The sequence below is a fragment of the Penicillium bovifimosum genome (genome assembly GCF_028826915.1).
Source record: "Penicillium bovifimosum strain IBT 22155 chromosome Unknown utg000007l_segment0_segment0, whole genome shotgun sequence".
NCBI lineage: Eukaryota > Fungi > Ascomycota > Eurotiomycetes > Eurotiales > Aspergillaceae > Penicillium > Penicillium bovifimosum.
In genome coordinates, this window is record NW_026622716.1 from 1,751,462 (window position 1) to 1,770,894 (window position 19,433).

The 19,433-nt window shown below is 50.6% G+C and overlaps 8 protein-coding genes across 8 annotated transcripts; 3 read left to right on the plus strand and 5 right to left on the minus strand.

Annotated features, from left to right (window-relative positions):
• Positions 1–389: 389 nt before the first annotated feature.
• Positions 390–1,383, minus strand: N7515_009582 (3' exoribonuclease family protein; the record flags this gene model as incomplete). The annotated part of the gene is made up of 2 exons (XM_056670326.1): positions 390–1,195; positions 1,248–1,383. 2 exons carry the CDS (start codon positions 1,381–1,383, stop codon positions 390–392), a joined length of 942 nt encoding a protein of 313 aa, XP_056518125.1.
• A 1,889-nt stretch (positions 1,384–3,272) lies between these two features.
• Positions 3,273–6,445, minus strand: N7515_009583 (phosphatidylethanolamine N-methyltransferase; the record flags this gene model as incomplete). Its single annotated transcript, XM_056670327.1, has 4 exons — positions 3,273–3,335; positions 3,393–3,483; positions 3,551–6,155; positions 6,271–6,445. The coding sequence occupies 4 exons, from the start codon at positions 6,443–6,445 to the stop codon at positions 3,273–3,275; spliced, it is 2,934 nt and encodes a 977-aa protein (XP_056518126.1).
• Positions 6,446–8,621: 2,176 nt separating this feature from the next.
• Positions 8,622–9,704, plus strand: nbp35 (Fe-S cluster-binding ATPase; the record flags this gene model as incomplete). The annotated part of the gene is made up of 2 exons (XM_056670328.1): positions 8,622–8,706; positions 8,758–9,704. The coding sequence occupies 2 exons, from the start codon at positions 8,622–8,624 to the stop codon at positions 9,702–9,704; spliced, it is 1,032 nt and encodes a 343-aa protein (XP_056518127.1).
• Positions 9,705–10,870: 1,166 nt separating this feature from the next.
• Positions 10,871–11,343, plus strand: N7515_009585 (uncharacterized protein; the record flags this gene model as incomplete). The annotated part of the gene is made up of 3 exons (XM_056670329.1): positions 10,871–10,988; positions 11,045–11,163; positions 11,254–11,343. 3 exons carry the CDS (start codon positions 10,871–10,873, stop codon positions 11,341–11,343), a joined length of 327 nt encoding a protein of 108 aa, XP_056518128.1.
• Positions 11,344–11,761: 418 nt separating this feature from the next.
• Positions 11,762–12,574, minus strand: N7515_009586 (syntaxin family protein; the record flags this gene model as incomplete). The annotated part of the gene is made up of 1 exon (XM_056670330.1): positions 11,762–12,574. The coding sequence occupies one exon, from the start codon at positions 12,572–12,574 to the stop codon at positions 11,762–11,764; it is 813 nt and encodes a 270-aa protein (XP_056518129.1).
• Positions 12,575–13,074: 500 nt separating this feature from the next.
• N7515_009587 (uncharacterized protein) lies at positions 13,075–14,474 on the plus strand (the record flags this gene model as incomplete). Its single annotated transcript, XM_056670331.1, has 2 exons — positions 13,075–13,611; positions 13,668–14,474. The coding sequence occupies 2 exons, from the start codon at positions 13,075–13,077 to the stop codon at positions 14,472–14,474; spliced, it is 1,344 nt and encodes a 447-aa protein (XP_056518130.1).
• A 949-nt stretch (positions 14,475–15,423) lies between these two features.
• N7515_009588 (uncharacterized protein) lies at positions 15,424–16,006 on the minus strand (the record flags this gene model as incomplete). Its single annotated transcript, XM_056670332.1, has 2 exons — positions 15,424–15,723; positions 15,869–16,006. 2 exons carry the CDS (start codon positions 16,004–16,006, stop codon positions 15,424–15,426), a joined length of 438 nt encoding a protein of 145 aa, XP_056518131.1.
• Positions 16,007–17,023: 1,017 nt separating this feature from the next.
• N7515_009589 (uncharacterized protein) lies at positions 17,024–17,932 on the minus strand (the record flags this gene model as incomplete). The annotated part of the gene is made up of 1 exon (XM_056670333.1): positions 17,024–17,932. The coding sequence occupies one exon, from the start codon at positions 17,930–17,932 to the stop codon at positions 17,024–17,026; it is 909 nt and encodes a 302-aa protein (XP_056518132.1).
• Positions 17,933–19,433: the final 1,501 nt, after the last annotated feature.

Below are 19,433 nucleotides of genomic sequence, written 5' to 3' on the forward strand. Positions count from 1 at the left end.
ATTATCTCACGATCGATCGATCTCGATTGCACTTCGATGGGTCCTGAACTCCTGAAGGATCGTTGGGTCCGGGAGGATCGTCATAACTTCACTCCAATTTAGGGCAATAATCTGCCCCTTTTTTGCTTCTTGGCAACCTTTTACTGCAGGGACATATCATCCATATCGTCCGTACGAAGCAGTGTGAACAACTTAAGTCGGGCCATGTACCCAAGAATGTCTGGATCTCGGGAAGAGGTCGATACAAAGCAGCTATGGCTCCGTTTGTTTCCATATCCCACGTCTTCCAAGATTAACGACTCATTCAAGAAATGCCGATTGTAGTGCTATCACGGACTGTATTGTAGTTGCTTGTAAACTTCATTCATTCATTATGTGGTATGACCAGTTTAGACTTGAGCAAAGGACCTCGCGATAGATTCCCTCACAGCGTCAGTCAAAATTGTATTAGCGCCACGAGCCGCATCAACAGCCCCGTCAATCAAAGCCTCATGTCCCGTGCGCCCATCACTCTTCTCAAGAGCCGCCCTTGAGCTATCACCCTTAAGCCAGAGCTCCGTAATCTCATCACGAGCCGGCATGTAGGCGACCACACAAGCCGACTGAATTGACCGATGTTCCGCCGGATCGACATCGAGCACGAGTCGCGGGGCAGTCGATGCATCGTCCGAGACCAGAGCAGCGACACCACCGGATACAAGATCGAGACAATCGATATGAGCATCCGCAATGGCAGCAGAAGCAGCTGTGATACATCCGGCAAGAACGTTCAGCATCCCCCACGATGCATCGTGCGAGTCAGGAGCGTCGCCCCACCAACGATCATCCTCTGCTTCAACGATGGTGAGAGTAATATCCAGACCACTCTTGGGCCAGCGTTCGGCGATAATTGCGCCACGGAGGGCTGTCTCTAGGTGGACACCAAGATCACGCTCAGTGGTATCGCGAACATGTCCCTTCCGCTTGCGGGCGGCGAACGGTGCGAACTTGACATGGGTGGTGAGAAGGAGATTGGGCGAGAATGGAACCGAGCGGGGAAGAGGCTTGGGTCCGTGGACAGTGCAAGCCACCTTGAGCGCTGATGAGGGCGGGATCAGAGATTTGGGATTGGAGCGGGCGGCGGCGAGGGCAGCAGACGGCGCAAATTCAAGATATGATGAGCCTGAGGCAGTGGGGATCATTCCTGTTTTCAAATCTGGAGTGGGAGTCAGCCTGGGTTGACGGCGAGCTTGTCGGGCGGTTCATACAAAATTTCCGTAGTTCGGTGGGTTGACGCTGGCGTAGGGTGCGCTCTGAAACACCCGTCTTGGATTCTTTGAGTGACGCATAGACCGGAGGCCTTGTGCCAGCAGGCGGCCCATTGATACGTCTTCTATCGGCCATTTCAAGTTGGCGCAAGATTGAAGCTGTCAGGAAGTCGCGATGGTTGAAGTCCCAGAAACGGAAATCTTGAGAATTTGCATTGTTTGCAGGACCCACCGCCTAGCGTGGTTTGGCTTTTCTTGACTTTTCTTCGATTTTGCTCTTCGCTTCTCTTTCTTCTCTTTCTCCTTCACACATTCTCTGTCAATTGGAAAAGCTCCTTCTAATGTCGTTGGAGCGGATCTTCTTGACAATGATATATTCTCCTCCATCAGCCACTAACATGATATACGTGAGTACACTCCTTTCCCCTCAATTCCGTCTTTATGATGAGAGAGTTCCAACTCCTGTTTGGCGACAAAAAATGGGCCATGAACAAAACATGCATCACCATCTGATTATGACAACAACCTCATTATTGCTATGAATATACCACTGTTGTGCATCATAGACTAACAATCTATTAAAGACAGACATAACACCATAACGCTCACCCCAGAGTACATGGCAAGCTCCGCGAAATTCTCACTAACAAGGTAAGACAGCATATCTTCTCTTTCCTTCCCAACTCCCCTCAAGTGATGAGAAAAAATTTTCAGTTCTGCTTCTGCAAAATTTTTGAAGATAACAAAATACCTTACCAAAAACTCCTGATCCATGATATTACTATCAATGTCTTTCACCATACCTGTCCATGACAAGAATGCTGACAAGTCAAAAGATCTAGCTGTAAACCCATTGATTGGTACCCTACCTGGTCATATACCCCAAAGGTACATACATCAGTCTTTTTTCTTGCACTGCACGTCGCCCCCAGTTATAATGATGACAACCAGTCTATCCATTCAACGACCTCTTTTGAGGACCGACCCTCAGGTTGCACCCATGCCGTACAGCATGTGAAGAATACAGATGGCGATCCACTGTGTCCACTCCCTTATACTGGACCTTCTGCGCCTTCGGGTGTGGTCGGGAGGAAGGTTGTGGAGCTGGAGGCTTTGGGCTTAGTCGTCGTCTGGTCATGTTTTCTGCATTGCTGTCTTGTCCGCGGCGTGGTACTGCTATACTTGGCTTGTGTTGGTTTCCTAATGCTGGGCTGCTTATCCGTCTTGGGTGACAGTCCGGTGCGAGGGGCCAACAGGGTATGGGATGAGTTAACACGGCTTGACTGAATACTGTATATGCTTCTACATTTGCTTGCAATTGTGAAGCTAGACGTGCCTGTTTTGCTTGTTTTCGGTCTTTGGACTTTGGCTGACAGCATTTAAAGCTTTAGGATTGCTTTGAGTAGTCTATCTCAATGAAACATTTCCCTTCTCGAATCAAGATACTTCGCCAGTGATCTGTAATTGCATTCCCACAAAGCATTGTAACTGTAGTTGAGTAGGCTAGATTGAGCATGTCCAACATCTCCAACTGGGGCCTCGTTTAAAACTGTTTGAAGGTGCATGTGTTGTCACCTTAATGTGCTGCATCATTTGAGACCTTGCCCAACAAAAGCAATTTCTTTTTGCTCGCGAGTACTAAGGGAAGCAATGGTCACTAGCAAAGCAATAGATTTCTCGAAGCTATGTACGACGAAGTATAGAAGAAAACCCAATGGCCCACAGCCAAAACCTCCCCTCCCCTGAAATCTAAACAAAAACCATCATGGGGAATCATCATCTTGAACCTCGCATGATCTCTGCATGCGAAGCAAGGAAGAAAGCAAATAGGACAAGCTCCACTTCTCTTCAAACATGATTTTTTTCATAATTGTGGCATCTTTTCTTTTGGTCTTCTTGTTTTTTTGGTTATATCCTTCAAGCAATAATTCCACTTGAGCCTGTTGCACATCGTTTCACCGGATTCGTCTTTGGAATATAGAAGGATTCAAGGTGGCTGGGACCTGCCTCGAACATTCATTCTATTCATTCTTTGCTTCCTTCGAGTGGTGTCGACGTTCCATTGGACCGTGACATGCTGTAGGGAGCCTGCATGGTCGAATTAGCTTTGGGTCGAGTATGAAATTTCAGTCGCTTGGTACTTACCAGAACTTTCTTGGCGTTGCAGATTCTCCAAGCCAAATTCCGCACGTTGCCATCGGCCTTCACAACCTCAGGCGCCAATTCGATACCGAACCTGTGTGAAAGAAGGGGGTCAGAGATTGATACATGGGTTTGACGAGTGGTCATGCAAGAAAACTTACATCTGATGGACAGCGAATACAACACGCTTGGCAAATTTGCCGTCACGTTCCACAAGGCTACCGAACTGCTCATCGACAGTCTCCGGAGCGATTTCGGGATCCCGGTCGAAGCAATTGCGAACGACAGGCAACAGGGCATTCTCCACTGCGGATTCCAGGAAAGAATCGCCGTCTGTGATGGACGCATCCTCATCCGCACGACGAATACGGATCTCAAACGGTCTCGAGATAGCCATGACATTGTGCATTCCATTGTGGTGGTAGCGGAGCTCGAAGGTGCCCTGGGTCCAGAAGAGCTTGTCGCCAGTAAGGAGGATTTCACCGGTTGCCAGTTCGCGAGTGCCCTGGCCGTTACCGTCGGCGGACGAAACAACAACATCACTTGTGAGGATACCCTGCTCGCAGGTCGTGTTGTCATATGAACCTTCGTTTGTCGCGACCCAGCGACCTTGCGATGACACACGAGTGACCTCTCGCGAGGTGTTGTCTGTGACCCGGTAAAGACCAATCCAGTCCTTCTTGCTGTGGTTGAGAGGGGCGGTCCATTTGACTTTGATGGGGGAGCCGTACTCAAATGTCAGGTCCTTGAGGTCACCACGGCGATCCAGGGGCATGCGTGCGTTGGCTCCTTCACGGCCCTTGTTCTGTTCGCTTTCCTCGAAAGACAGAGCATTGGTGCCTTCAACTGTCAGGGAATAATCGCGGGTGTCGAATCCAGCTAGATCCGCATCAATTCGAGAGATGGTGATGCGAGCCGGGTAGTTCGTGAAAAGAGAAGTGGTATCCTTGACAAATGTGGTTACTCCTGCGGCGAGCTTGGGACGGGCGTTGTCGAGGAACTCCTCGATGAACTCGAAGGAGTCATCGAACATCTTATCGACACTTCCATGTAGTTGTTGGAGAGAAGGTGGGAGGGACCGTTTCAGACTCTTGACAAGACCAGCATCCTGGCGCAGACTACGACCGTACAGCTTTTGCATGTGCGGGCGTTCGACGAACTGGATGAAAGCCAGGCTCAGGATGTGGCTCAGCAGGGCGAGGAAAGTGACAGCTCCGCTACTGGTGATGAGAACAGCGCCCCACACGCCAGCCAGGCCCAAAACACGCTCTGGGTTATTCAAGAAGCGGTAAATACCATTGTAGGTAAGCTTTAGTTGTTCATCGAAGAAGAAGTCACCGTAGAACCAGCCAAATTCACCGAGGGACTCGTAGATGCTGACCGAAGTCCAGATTTGCAGACTGATCAGACCAGCTCCAAGAACGTGTCGGAACAACACCAGACCGTAGCCCCAATCAGCCGGGAAAGTGTACATCTTCCACACGGCAGCAATGAAGGTAGAGTAGCAAAAGACCATGCTGAGATGGTAAGTGCCCTTCCACTGGCTCCATGCTTCCTGCGGAGTGTCGCCATACTTAACAAAGTGTCTTGTCCACGACTTGGTGTTGGATTGGTTCCGAAGGATATATCCAATGCCTACAGAGTACCAAATTCTGGAAGCGGCAGCGAGCACCACAAACAAAAATTGATATCCAGGGGTAGAGGGCGTCAGAGCAGTGATAGAGAATACAAGAAGCTGAACAAGCATGATCGAGGAATCCGTGGTTCTATACAGGTCAAGGTTGCGCAGCCCCAAGAGGTTGTGAACCGACTGGGGCGGCTTGGCCGAGTACGAGATTGTCGCGTTGGGAGCATGGTCTTCAGACGGAGTTGGCGCTTTCGGGGAGTCTAGATCGGAAGGAGGATTGGAATCCGAGGTATCCACACAGGTAGAGCGCTTTCGGGGTGGTGGCGGGTTATAAGTTTTGTCGATGTGCGGGTTCTCCACCAGGACGAGGAAAATGAATTGTGCTGCATGGGCAATGATCGAGATGAGTAGCACCTTATAGCTGGCTGCCATCAGAGAGATTCCGTAGTAGCCTGCATAACCGACCGAGTACATGGGGTGAGGTGCCATTTCGAACACGCCATCGAAGGTCAGTTCCTGGTCAATCAAATAGAAGAAATCACCCCAATACCAGGCGTAGTCCTTGACCACTCGATGCGCATCTAGTTTGACCCACAGGTTGAACAGCACTAACACGATGCCTGCGGACCACCGCAGAACAGTCATGAAAACACTCTCATCAACCGGTTGGTCGCCGCAGGCTATTGCGAAGAGGCAGTAGGAAGTGAAGTCACACATGAGGATCAGGTCCACAAGACGTCTAAAGACAAGCCAGGTATTGTATTCAATTGGAGCCTCATCGAAGGAGTAGTCCTGCGGGATTTTGGTCTCCAGTTCCCGTTTGATCCAGTTATACAATTTGGGGTGGGGATTTCCCCCAGTGGCCGGATTGACAAAGACCTTTGTTTTCTCCGCCCATCGAATCAATGTCTTGTGGTTCGATTGATTGTGAAGCAGCCATCCAATTCCTCCATTGTAAGCCAGACGCCAGAAGAGGTAGATGGCTGCGAAGACCGGGACTTTGGCTCCTGTGGGGAGTGCCCACAGGAAGAAAATATGACCGGCCAACAGAACCAACACCACCAGATCACCAAAATTCTTAGGTTCAGATGGTAAAAGTAGCTGGGAGACCATATCATGAGTTTGCGGGACGGTAAACACTAAGACCACGTCTCGGTTAGCAGCGGATCCTCGACAATGATCGAGGGGAGGGTTGCGGTGCATCTAGCAGGCCTCGATTCAACATCAAATCAACAGTTTTCGTATATAACTTACCCGTTCCATCGGGTGTTCTCCCAAATGTCTTCAGATGCTTGCCGTCCTTATCTTTGGCTTCCATTTCCCCGGCGGCTGTTAAAGCCTCGCGACCGACTGTTGAATCGGCGCGTACATTTCTCTCGCGTAGCCCATCAGTATTTTGATGGGCCCCTGTTGAAAGGCCTTGATCCATGGTGTACCACTTTACAAGGGGGATGAGAGAGAAGGAAACGTTGGGGGAGAATGTGACGACAGAAGCATGTGACAGGCGGAAAGCGGAAACTAAAAAGGTTAGTCACTTGACAGGGATGTCACTTCCACCTTGTGATTTTGTTGTCCAATTGTTTATCTGTCAATCTCTCTTAGGAGAATTTATAAGAGGACAAAATGCCCGAGGAGCCCAATTATTTATGTACGAGAAAGTGGAACCGTTGAGACTGGCGAGTCTCTGGAGAGAGGTGCGGGCCTCCGAATGGAGCGGAAGGGCAAAGAAACGGGGTTATGATCAACTAAGACGCTAAGTGGTTAGTCTGCTTCTTTGCGATCTTGTTGTTGGGAAACTCGTCTAATCAAAATCAATAGGGTCTGAACACCTGTCTATCCCGACTGTGTCTCTGCCTCTCTGGCTTTTCGATCAACGGCGGGGTAGTGCGGCAAATGCGGCTTGTGAGACTCAATCCACAGCTGTACTCCGTACTCCGTACACCGTTCCGTACAACATACAGTAGACACTTCCACTTTACTGTCACCTGTGTACATTGTGTAATTCTGTACATAACAACGTGCATTTATTACCTGCAGATATCGACACGAGTCTGCACAGTTCTTTGTGAGCTCGGGCCCACCTGTCAATGCATTGTGCTCGTCTCCGCATGCATGGTCGAATGAGATGATCTATGGACAGCGGAGCATTTGACATCATGCCCCCTGAGTTTTGTTGATCAGGGCCCAAACTGAGGAAATCCCCCGCAACGAGTATCGCTGGTATCAGTGCATCCAGACTCCAAGGTTTATGGATACTCATATAATACTAGTACTACTATGTTGTATGTATGCTGCATGCACTAGTTAGGGGCCACCAACTGCATCTAATCTAAGCTGCAGCCCTGGAACCCCGCTCGACCTCCAACAACAGGTCGGAACTCAACGGCCTGACCCTGTTATTTCACGGAGCCAGGTTCACCATGCAGCGGAGGGGCGGAGGCACTAAATCGAGGTTCTAGAGCGGTGGTAAAGTTCTGACAACGTCCAGGGAAGTCTGTTCCTCTCGAGCTGTGGGGTCCATGCGCCCAACTGTTCATGAGAGGGCTTGCATATCTTAAACGTGCTTAGCATCCGCCCGGGCCACGGCTGGAACGAGTATATATCTCGGCGATCTCTACAGGTACTATTACCGCGTGCCCGTATCTCCTAGCCTTCGGTCATGAGACTGGCTGTGTAGGGCTTCTAGGTTGTTTGCCCCACTTTCTTCTTTCTTTTCAGCACTTTTCCTTTGTGTCTCACAATGTCTGAACCACCTTCGCCTCTGAATCAATCCTGCGCTTTCACATTGTATCTTTCCGCTAAATGGTTCATGGTTTGCAAGATGTCTGATGTTTTGTCTAGGTACAGGGAATATTCCACGCCTTTCGAAGAATCTCCAAATATTCCTGTCGATATCAGCGCTACATTTCATGGCGAGAAACTTGCGGCAAGTCAATGCGTCTCGTTGCTGGTCAGTCGAGGCGCAGATGCCTGTGCGTTGCGGTCAACAACAATGGAAATACGCCTCTTCATGAAGTAATGACAGGAAGGCTTATCAGGCAGGAAAAAGAAGACGGGTCACTTGTATGGCCGACACTTTCGGAGAAGATCCAGGTACACGACGAGATTATTTCGATATTGCAAGACGCCGGCGCCTCGATGGATCAGCCAAATGTGGAGGCCAAAACACCGGCACAACTAATAGTAGAGAAACGCGCCAAGTGGGAGAAAGGTGGTGAATAGATCAAATGGGCCAATAATGGCAACCTAAGTTATGAAGATATCCATTGTTAGCCTCAGGCGGAGAATGGAACCTATCCGATTTTTCTACTTCGGTTGAGCATATTCCCTGATATCTACGCAGTATGGCAGAATCAATTCACATAGCAATATCCAGAGAAATAACGAAGTCTACTTCGCACCTTCCAAGTGCCTGCACATGCAAGTGCTCCGACACCGCAGACAGGCCCCCCGCCAATCGTAGGCACTTTTTAGTCATCCCGCTTATCAAGCAGTAATCCGCCACCGGGCAGACATTGAATTTCTCAGTCTTACTTGCTATTGCACTCTAGTTATCTGCTTCCGTCGCTTGCTCCAAATTTCATTGCCACAGAGGAGCAATTAAAATGGCGCCGTATGTGGAGGAGGTCGCCGAGGCGTCTTTCGCAGTATCGGCTAAAGTCGCGCCCGATCTTGTCGCACCCGAACCAGGTGAGCATACGCAGAATCCCAATGAAATAACGACCCTCTAACACCCCCCAGAGCACTGCCCAGGTCCCGAATCCGAGAAAGCCGGTCAAGGCGACGCCTGTGCCGGCTGTCCAAATCAACAGATATGCGCCACAGCACCCAAAGGCCCCGACCCCGACATCCCAATCATCACCGAACGGCTCTCCCAAATAAGACACAAGATCCTCGTCCTCTCGGGCAAGGGCGGAGTCGGCAAATCAACATTCTCGACCCTCCTCGCGCATGCCTTCGCTGCAAACCCAGACTCGACAGTCGGCATCATGGACACCGACATCTGCGGGCCGTCAATCCCGAAGATGATGGGCGTCGAGTCCGAGACCATCCACATCAGCAATGCGGGCTGGAGCCCTGTCTGGGTGACCGACAATCTGGGTGCGATGAGCGTGCAGTTCATGCTGCCCAACCGGGATGACGCAGTGATCTGGCGCGGACCCAAGAAGAACGGACTGATCAAGCAATTCCTCAAAGACGTGGATTGGGGCGAGCTCGACTACCTCCTTATCGATACTCCTCCTGGGACTTCTGACGAGCATCTTTCCGTAAACTCCTTGTTGAAGGAGTCTGGCGTTGACGGCGCAGTCGTCGTGACTACTCCGCAGGAGGTTTCGTTGCTAGATGTTCGCAAGGAGGTGGACTTCTGTCGAAAGGCTGGCATCAAAGTATTGGGACTGGTCGAGAATATGTCTGGATTTGTGTGTCCCAACTGCACGCACGAGTCTCAGATTTTCCGTGCAACGACTGGTGGTGGTCGTCGTCTAGCCAAGAAGATGGGCATTCCCTTCCTGGGCGCTGTGCCTCTGGACCCCCGGGTTGGTATGGCCTGCGATTTTGGTGAGAGCTTCGTGGATAACTTCCCGGATAGTCCCGCGTCCAAGGCTATTAAGCGTGTTGTACGCTTGGTGGGACAGGCGGTTGGAGAGAATCCCGATGATGTTCTCCCAGAGGACACGACTGATTAAAATTGTCATCCTTTTGTTCTTTTTTTTCACACAGCGCGATGCATATGGGAAAGGTTTTGCGGGACCTGGGCGTTCGGATACACACACATACATGTACATAGCATGCAACATTACTTGAGACGATGGGCCAAATGGCAAATGAAGAAATGCATATTCACTCAAACACTCCTGCCGGCTTCCACTAGGCTGCATACACCAAAGCCAACTGATCAATTCCATCTCCGTCTCGTCCCGGACTATCTACAAAGACAAGTGACCGGAGCAACGGCCAGTGATATTTGCATGGCTCGAGGAAGCAACAGCACGTTAACGTGGTGGCCTGAACCCCAAGGCTTCATATCAAGCAAAAGCCCTAAATAAACAGCCTCATCGAAGCCTTGCACCAGCAGAGCTCCTAAAGGACCTGACATTGAGTCCGGACATCAACTAGTTAGTCGTTTTGCCAATTCCCTACTCTCTTGTCCAATCCTCGGCAATGTAATCCCTCTTCTCGCTGCAAATGTGCTCGTTGTTTTTTGAGGCCATCGCCATTCGTCCTTTCCTGAGGACCATGTCTGCCCGGCCGCCCATTCAGGTCGAAGGAAGCTTCGGACGCTCGTACCTCGGAACATGGTATCTAACACACCTGGTGATTGGCCGAGGTCTCGCTCGTCAACGCGCACTACCGCATAACCATGGTGGGTCCAGAATCCGGGACCAAACGTCTCCCATGTGCTCCAGATTGACGCGCACCTCCCGCATCCGCATCCCCGAATTAGCACCAATTCGATTCAACCACCCACTATGCCACCAATTCGCTCTCAAAAGCCCTCGAAATTCAACGGAGCAAGAGAACACTAGCTAGCATACGCCACTTACTTGTGAAGAACGTTAAGTTCGTTAGTTAACTTTATTTACGTAGTTCCATGCCTTGTTTATCAGGCGGGTATCCAGGGTCCCACCCAATCAAGACGATGATGTCATCTAGCATCAGGACGAGAACCAGATGGAAAAGACCGCGCTCTCTTTAAATGCCCTGGAATTTCTCTTTTACCCGGAACAGACTTCCAATTAATCCTCTCTTTGTGATTTGAAATAACTTCCCTTCATATCGGAACATCCCCTCCTCCATACTCCATACAGTCCAATTCTTCACCCCACACTACACCAACATCAACTACATCATCATGTCTTTCCTCGCCTCCCTCCGCACCTCCTCTCGCCAGGCCATGCGGTCCAGCTTTGCTGCTCCCGCTTCCACATTCCACACTTCAGCAGCCCGACGCCTGCACGAGGATGACAAGGGTGAGCATATCCATCCATCCTGCCATTGTGGTGAATTCATGACTCACAGCTAACAGATCAAGACCGCGATAACCTCTCCGAACACTACGAGGCTCACAAGCAAGAGAATCTCAAGCGCACGAAGGAGGGTAAGGGCAAGTGGACGGCTGAGTTGGCCAGCAACAGCGAGGAAAATGTAAGATATATCCTCATTGCATTAACTTGTTATTCCCAATTACCATGTGTTGCTGTGATTGAGTTGGAGCTAACGGGGTTCCTGTGATAGGTGAAAGCTGATCGTGGCGAGTACGGTTCTGAGTCCATTGAGACTTTGCAGCAGCAGACGAAACACGCTCCCCGCGAGAAGCACGATTGATTTCACATTGTGCTTTATGTAACCTCTCCATGACGATGCTTTTTACCTTTCGTGTATTTGATCTAGGCTGTCTGCCGGGTGTTGTTGAGGAGTTGTTCTTTTGGTTGAATTTCATCAAGTTAATAGATATTGTCAGTGACAATTGAAATTACAACATATCCACTAGGTTGATGACTACACAATGGGACTTGTAGAGGAAGACATGATCAAGAGTAGACTTGTAGATGTAGTTCAAGATACCAACCGAGCCAGTACCGACTCAATTGCCTCAACGCCTCTTAAGACACGATAAACATCAAGAACAATCAACCGACCCGCTATTGCGCAAAGCCAAGAACGCCCGCTTGCCAAGGAAAAACAACGTCACAAAGGAAGATCCAGATCCTCAAAAGCCATCTAGTACCCAGGTCGGGGGGTATCATTTCAAGATCACAATCAAGATAACCAGAATAATGATCAATCCGATGATAGTCATCATACTCCAGTTTTCACCCGCCTTACGACGGATTCTGTCTATCCGCCGTCTCGCAGTATTGAGCCGAGTTTGGTGACGCTCAACATCCCCATCCATCCCATCAAGGAGTTGAACATGACCATCCAGCTCGTCCCCAATCTGGATACTCAACTGGTGCTGTCTTCCGATTGATTCACCCAGCCGATCCAGCTGGTCATCCTGCTCGCGCATAGTCTGAGCGTGGTGGTCGTAGATCTGCTGATTGTCCATGCCAGACAAGTCCTGTCGCGGCGGCGACGGTTCATCGCGATATGGCCGGAAGAGATGGCTTCGATTACGTTCGTCCTCTTCGTCGATCTCATCTTGCACGGCCGCCGTCGCGGCAGAGCTGTCCATGAATCGGACGGACTTGGAAGAAGGATGTTGCGGGACTGGCTGTTTGAGGTCGGGGGTTGCAGAGACCGACGCCTGCGCCGGGACATTCTCTGTGGGTGCACCTTCTGTGCCATAGAACTGAGTTGAGAGGTCTTTGTATTGGGCTTGAAGAGGAGCGAGTTGGTCTTTTAAAGCGGCGGCGCCCGCACTGTCGTGGGAGTTGGTTAGGCGGGTCTGTTCGGCTTCCACAGAGTCTATGCCCTCTCGGAGGGACTCGAGGGAGCGGGCTATTTCGCCATCTTGAGAATTGGGCTCGAGATCGAGGGAAATTGCCCGTTGTCGCTCCAGAAGAGATAGTTTGATGTGATCGGCGAGTAGGAATAGCTGGGAAGGGTTCGTCATGACGAGGTGTTGGACCGCGTGGTGGGACAGTTCAGGCAAATATATCGAAGATGTATGGAGATCAAATTGGAGAAAGACCACCAATCAGCCAAGCAAGATAAGTTTCGGGGTCTGTTGCGATGTTAACCAGTTGAGGTGGAGATAGTAAGACGAGAAGCGGAGGCAGCAAGACTGCGGATCAACCGCCCTTCCGTCTTTCCGCCTTTCGCCTCCCCTTTGGATCATCCCCCGCAGTCATCCCGCCTTCTGGTTCAGCTTTGAGCATGTCTTTTACTTGCAAGCATCTGCTCCAGATAGCCCAACTCATTGTTTTCTACCCTGGTGCCCTATATATGGATACGACCTTCATGCTGCTCTGCCTTGGTATCTAGCGCATGACCTGCATGAAGCCGCATCCGCATGCTCATTCCGCATTCCTAGGAATAACACAGGGATTAAACCCCCGTTGGTACCTCGCATCTAAGTTGCGAGCTTTGCGATAGGCTTGTCATCCACGCAACATGAATCTACAAGAATTCCTGGCCATGGAGGAAACTCGCGACCGCGAGCGCGACGAACTAATCGACCTCCGCGGCCTGGATCTGATCTCCGAATACGACTCCCACCTTATGTGCCCGATCTGTCACTGTCCATTCGTCGAACCCGTCCGTCTACAATGCGACCATGTCTTCTGTGCGAGTTGTCTCAGTTCGGCGATCACCACCTTCCGCTCGGCCGACTCGGAGGAATTCCCGTGTCCCTCTTGTCGGAATCCCGTGCAGACGGTGTCGGCTAACGTACCCCGCCTGCTGATCAACATGTGCGACGAGATCAGAGTGCGATGTCCGTTGATCGCGGAGGGCTGTGAGGAGATTATACCCCGGGGCCATGTCCAGTCCCATGTCGAGAAGTACTGTGGGTACCGACTGGTGCCATGCCCGGATGCTTCATGCGATCAAGTGACACGGAGTAAAGATGTTGGAATGGATCAGAAGTGCATACATACAGTACGACGGTGCTCTCGTTGCGAGGGAGATGTTTTAGAACAGGAATATGAGGTTTGTTCCCATGCAATTTCTCAGTTGTGTAGTAGCTGATCAGCTTTATGTACTAGGAACATGAGAAAGAGCTCTGTCCAGTTCTCGAAGTCACTTGTAGTGACTGCCAAACAGTTCTCTCCAGGGGAGCACTAGCGGAGCACGTTGAAACATGCACAGAGGTTGCGATCCCCTGCGCAGCATCCAAATACGCATGTCCGGTCAAGATCCGACGAGCAGACATAGCAACACATGAGCAAAGCTGCCCTCTAGTTGCAACGGGTCCATATTTTGAAGCACAAAACGCCCGCCTCAACTCCCTCGAACTAAGTGTGCGACATCTGCAGCAGCGCAACGAGATCTTCGAAGATGGAATCGCAAACATCCGATCTACCCTTGGCGAATCCGCACGCATAGCCGCAAGCGCTCACGGCGGTGCGCAAGCAACCCAGACTGGCAGGGAACAGCAAGCTACTCGCGCCGAATCCAACACGGACGACCCGGCAGATATTGCTGCCAGCATATTCTCCTCCAATGCCACGACATATCTCCTCTCACTGCATGAATCTCTCCGCGAAGAAGTCAGCCAGCTTTCGCACGCTATCACAGACCTAGATGCTCGAGCCAGCATGGCTATCATGAACGAATCCATGCGCATCAAGGAGGACATGGCCCACACGAATGCTGCACTCAACAGCGTCCGCATGCAGGTGCAATGGCTCATCAATCCTCGTCTGCACCAGGGAACGAGAGGCGCTGTCCGGACAAATACTTCTAATGAAGAACCATCGGCAGCTGGGCCGAGCCAGAGTTCGGCTCAGTCGTTGGGCCACCTTCGGCCGAGACGGTCCAGTGATAGTGGACGTGAGGGAACGAAGTTATGATGGTGGATCGGGACGTTACCGCTGCGTCTCTCCCAATACTTGCGAATTAATGCTCCGGAGGTTCTGGGTATTGTCTTGTAGTTTATGAGTGATGACTGGGTTGTCTAGAAAGAGCCGTATTGTAAATAGTTGACATTAGTTAATCAACGGCCTAGTTGCATCGACACTGATATGAACCATTTCCAAGTCGAAAAAAAGAGTGATCATGCTCTCTCCATAGTCTTTGATCCAATCACAATGATCGAAACAAAAATAGCAAAAAAGAAATCTCAGGATTGGTTTTTAGGAATAGCCGAACGCGGGGGTCGAACCCGCAGCCTTAAGATTAAGAGTCTTACGCTCTACCGATTGAGCTAGCCCGGCCGGGCTGTTATAAGGTGCTGCACTTTAATGCCTTATAACGAGGTGCGTGTTAGGATTAAATAACAGCCCAGGGTAGCAGTAATCCCGGGGAAGTCGTATGGTCTTAATGGTGAAATGAAAGTTGGCGAAAAATAATGTTCATGAGGCTCGGTTGTCCAATTGTTGCTAGCCGTTGCTGCCGCTTGGTAGATGCGAAGAGCGGGAGCAAAGATATGTAGAGGAAGTTGGGAAGATAGAAGGGTAAGTAAGGGAGAGAAAAGGAAGGAAGGACGTTGGGGAGGAACAAAGGGAGGAATGAAGATGTACACTTGAATGACTGGGATTGGTGGAAAAATGTCGGTGTAGTCGGTAGAAAAAGCAATTATTGAGGCGTGGAATTCATACAAAGTGTGGCGTAACTAGTTGGTTATTTGTTTCTTGACCTTACACAAGGTGAATTGCAATAAATCGACGCATACAAATGATAAAATAAATTATTAAAGTAAGAAGAAGCCAATCTAAATAGCAAATGTAGCAGCAACCTCTTTTTCTAAATGAAACTAGAGCCGATATCCACCCATGCAAGCAACATCAAAGTAACCACTGATCAAACAGATCGAGCAGACGGGATTCCAGACGGCACAACATCGAGATAGAAGGTACCATCCCAGTTACACTGCTCCAAAGGAGCCTCCTGCTTCTTGCATTTCCACCCGCCGCCGTCCTTCAGCGTGGCCCGTCCAGTTGCAGAGCCATCCGCACGGGAGACACCGAAATCGAAGTGATCAACATTGTAGATGCCATTTGGGAGGTGAAGCTGGTATGCCTTGTCGGTGCAGTTGTAAGTCTTGTTGCCAGCCATACCAATTGACCTGTATGAGCGCTTAGTATCATTCAAGTTTATTTGCTAGGTTGGACGTATATATATTTGGGTTTCGGGCATGGAAGCGACAATATGGAATGAGCGAGATCGGTAGTTCGGTACAACATACCAGTAGGAGGAACATGTGGTTTCAACGTTGTGGTTTGGGTCCTTGACTTTGAAGCCAAACAGGGCAGTCTGCGGGAGGCTGGTGGTGTAGATTCCGGCGTTGAGCCCCGTGAGCTCCAGAGGCTTCAAGGTAGGGGTGGGAACCGCGAGGGGCGGAAGTGGCAGTAGCCAGGACGAGAGCGATGGAGTTGGTCTTCATTTTGCTGGACTTATGGATTTGAGCTTGTTGGCTGTTGTTTTGTATTTTGATTTGCAGTTGAAAGTACAGTAGAGAGAGTTGAAATAATTGTAGATGTTGAGATAGTTAGATCATGGAGGTTAAGGGTCTTCTTATACTTCTCATGTTCGCATATGTATCTATACTTGCTGAGATATCCTGAAACATGAATACGAGTGACAAATACGCAAGATCACTGCCATGACTGAGTGTTGACGTAGAGTCACATAGTCATTGGCGACTCATTGCTGTAACCCTAATTAATGACCTCTGTTTGGATGTGTCGTTGAGACAAGAGTTGGGCGCCGTAAATCAACGCCACGCTGGATATCAGGCGATCCGCTCATATTCTATGAGAATGGCTTCTGATAGGTAGATGTAAGCTTATTGTATAAACCTGATACTCCCCACCGCGTATTCGGTTGGCGGCTATTGGCCCCCACGCGGCCCCCGGGAACTGCCATTAGGCGGCCAGTCTGAGGTACACAGAGGTACACAGCCCTAAGTATGTCCTGCAGCCACAGCCCTGGGTTCTAAAAATACCTACTCTCTGAGTCCCATGACGATGAGCTTGTTGTCTCAGTTGCATGCTTATCTTTAGGATTGGGGTGCAGCGGACTGTAGTATGTACGTCGAAAGATATGGAGCATTGTACTTTATGTTAATGACTTAATTCTGAGCCCTAACAGTCGGCAGTCCTGTGTACCCAAATTTAGCCTGCGTTCTGTACTGCGTACTCAAAGAAACCTACAGTTTTCTAAAGGTTATTATGTATGTACTAGTAGCATTCGGTACTGCTATCGGACTACAGCTACCGCTAGACCACACAAGGGGATTTGACTGGGAAGGGACCTCTAAGACCATCTATATGAAAGAGTGTTCTATGAAAAATCAAAATCGTTAGCACCCTGACCACACTTACCACACTTACGAACAAACCCTTCATTATGATGAACTCTCTATAGACTTCAAACCCTCCGACCTGAAGGATCTACTCCACTAAGTATCCCGAGCACCAGGTGAGCGACCACGAGGAGGCGAACGACCACGACCACGAGCATGATCACGATCGCTACCACGGCCACGACCACGCCGAGAAGGAGAAGGAGAACGATCGCGAGACAGAGACCGACCTGGAGACTCATCCCGGGGCCCGACAGAAGAATGATAAGGCCGACCAGCAGGGGAAATCGAACGCAGCCTCAACTGATAAGGAGGCGGCATATCCTCCCGCTCCGTGTAAAGCGGCGGCCCAGGTGACAATCTATGATAAAGAGGAGGCGGCGTGGGAAACTCATCCCGAGCCTGACGGCTATGTGCCAACGGCGACACTGACGCAGGACCGGGAATCCTCGTCATAGACAGCAGCTGATAAAGCTCACTCGCACTAAGGCCCCGTCGACCGGGGATATGGAGCACGACCGCAAAGCTCGTATTATCAGCGAGACCGCCACGATGTACGAAATCCAGAAGTGTCAGCAGCTGGAAGCCAGGGCGGGGACGAACATGCTGCGAAGTCTGGGCGATGGTGAAAATGCGCCACTGCCTCCGATGACGAGCTGTGAATACGGCCTGCTTGGCCGGTGGAGTGGGGATATCTAGGAGACAGCGAGCGGGGCCCTCGAGCTGGGCGACGCGCTCGTGGATCTGGATCCACTGGGCGAGATGCTGCTGCTCGAAGGTGCGAGTCCACTGTGTGTCGAGGCCGCTCTTAGCGAGGGCGGCGCCGAGGGTCCAGATGATGTAGTTGTCGTTGATCCACTCGTTGATAGCTACTGATGCCAATGGGCGGTTCCAGTTCTCTCGTCCTACCCGGCAGGTCACGAATGGCTGCTCGGCTAGCTGTAAGTCGGCGACTGATCTACAGGCGACCTCTGCAACTCGCGCCCAGGTGTTGTCAGCTGCCATGGTATGATAGATGTGTGGCAAGGAGCTTACAGATGGATAGGAGTAGATCTCGGACTGTGGTGTTGTTGAGAGGAGGAGGACGATGGTGATTTCCTGTTCTGGGCTGGAGGATGAGAACGCCTTATATAGACCCTGGAGTGTACAGTATCGGGGGTGAGAGACAATGCCTTTGGAATGATACAAAGAGCTCAGTGGCCATTCAAATCCTAGGTTTGTGATTCGCTACATAAGAAGATATCGAGGACAAAGATACTGCCATACACCAAAGAAGTCATTCTGCCCTTTGTTGAAAGGTTCCCTATGCACCAGGAAAGAAGGCACTGCAAGGAATTGGAAGCGACGACGGAAGCGTCCCTCAATCCATGCAGGGGGAAAGGTAGTAGGTTACGAGTTGTAGTTGAATTGCTGATGATAACTTCATCTTCAGTGGGAATTCGAAGCTCAATTACGAGATAATGCCATCGATTTCCTCATCTGTCGGGGCGGCGATGATAAAATCGTCGACGTGAACCAGGAGGATCGTTTTTCCCCTGCTACCCCTTCTGGCGTAGTCACTAAATTGTTCTCCAAGATAAATGGAACGGTGGGATACCAGGGGGCTTTGGGCATCCCCCGGACCCCCAACCTCATGGAATTGCCGAGCGTTAGCTTTAGCCACTTTCCTTAATCACCAGTCTCAGTGTGTAGGTAGTTATGATTACATATTTCAGAAGGGCTCAGACCGAACTTCATTAAATTGGGTTCCTAAAGCCCAACGTCTACGGATACGGGCCGCGGGTGACTCCGGCGATGAGGAGCCTTAGGACGGCGAAGGGGTGCGAGTAGCTGGCCGTCTCCCATGGATCGCGTGGGCTCAATCCGGCGTTGCTGGGAGCGTAGGATGACGCCTCGGAGGCCGGGAGGATAGGCCTTGAGGGTATCTCAGTTCATACCATGATACCACCCATTGTGATTCTGGGATTTGGTTAGACACCGGCCCATGCTGGCTTGTAAGCCCGGCGACAGCAAACATTCACTGTCTCATAGAGACGGACGAAACAGAACTAGGACCCCGAGAGGGTTCATTAGAATGTCGATTGACCACACTACCGGGGAATATTCCACATGCCATTGTCCGTTTGCCAGATAGGTCTGGCGGAGGAAGACGGTTTCCTCATATGTGCTCAGGAAGCCATACGCGGACCTGAGATCCCTCATATATAAGAAGGACTGTCCGAGGAGGCGCCTCAGGCCTTTCGGTGTATGGTACGCGTCACTTATGGAGTGGGATTGGACCCACGGAACTTTGAGTTCCCCGACCATGGAGTACTCTGCCTCTCGAGCTGAACATGCTCACGTCGTCTCCGAAGGCGATGCATCACGCATCGCGAACATGTCGAGGTGCGACCGTGCGTTTGCTTAAACCGGTCGAAATCGAACGAAGTATCGAACAGTAAGCCTTGGATCGACTTCACCCGCGACACCGCAACATAGGATAGCCCCGCTGCGAATTCGCGCCCGT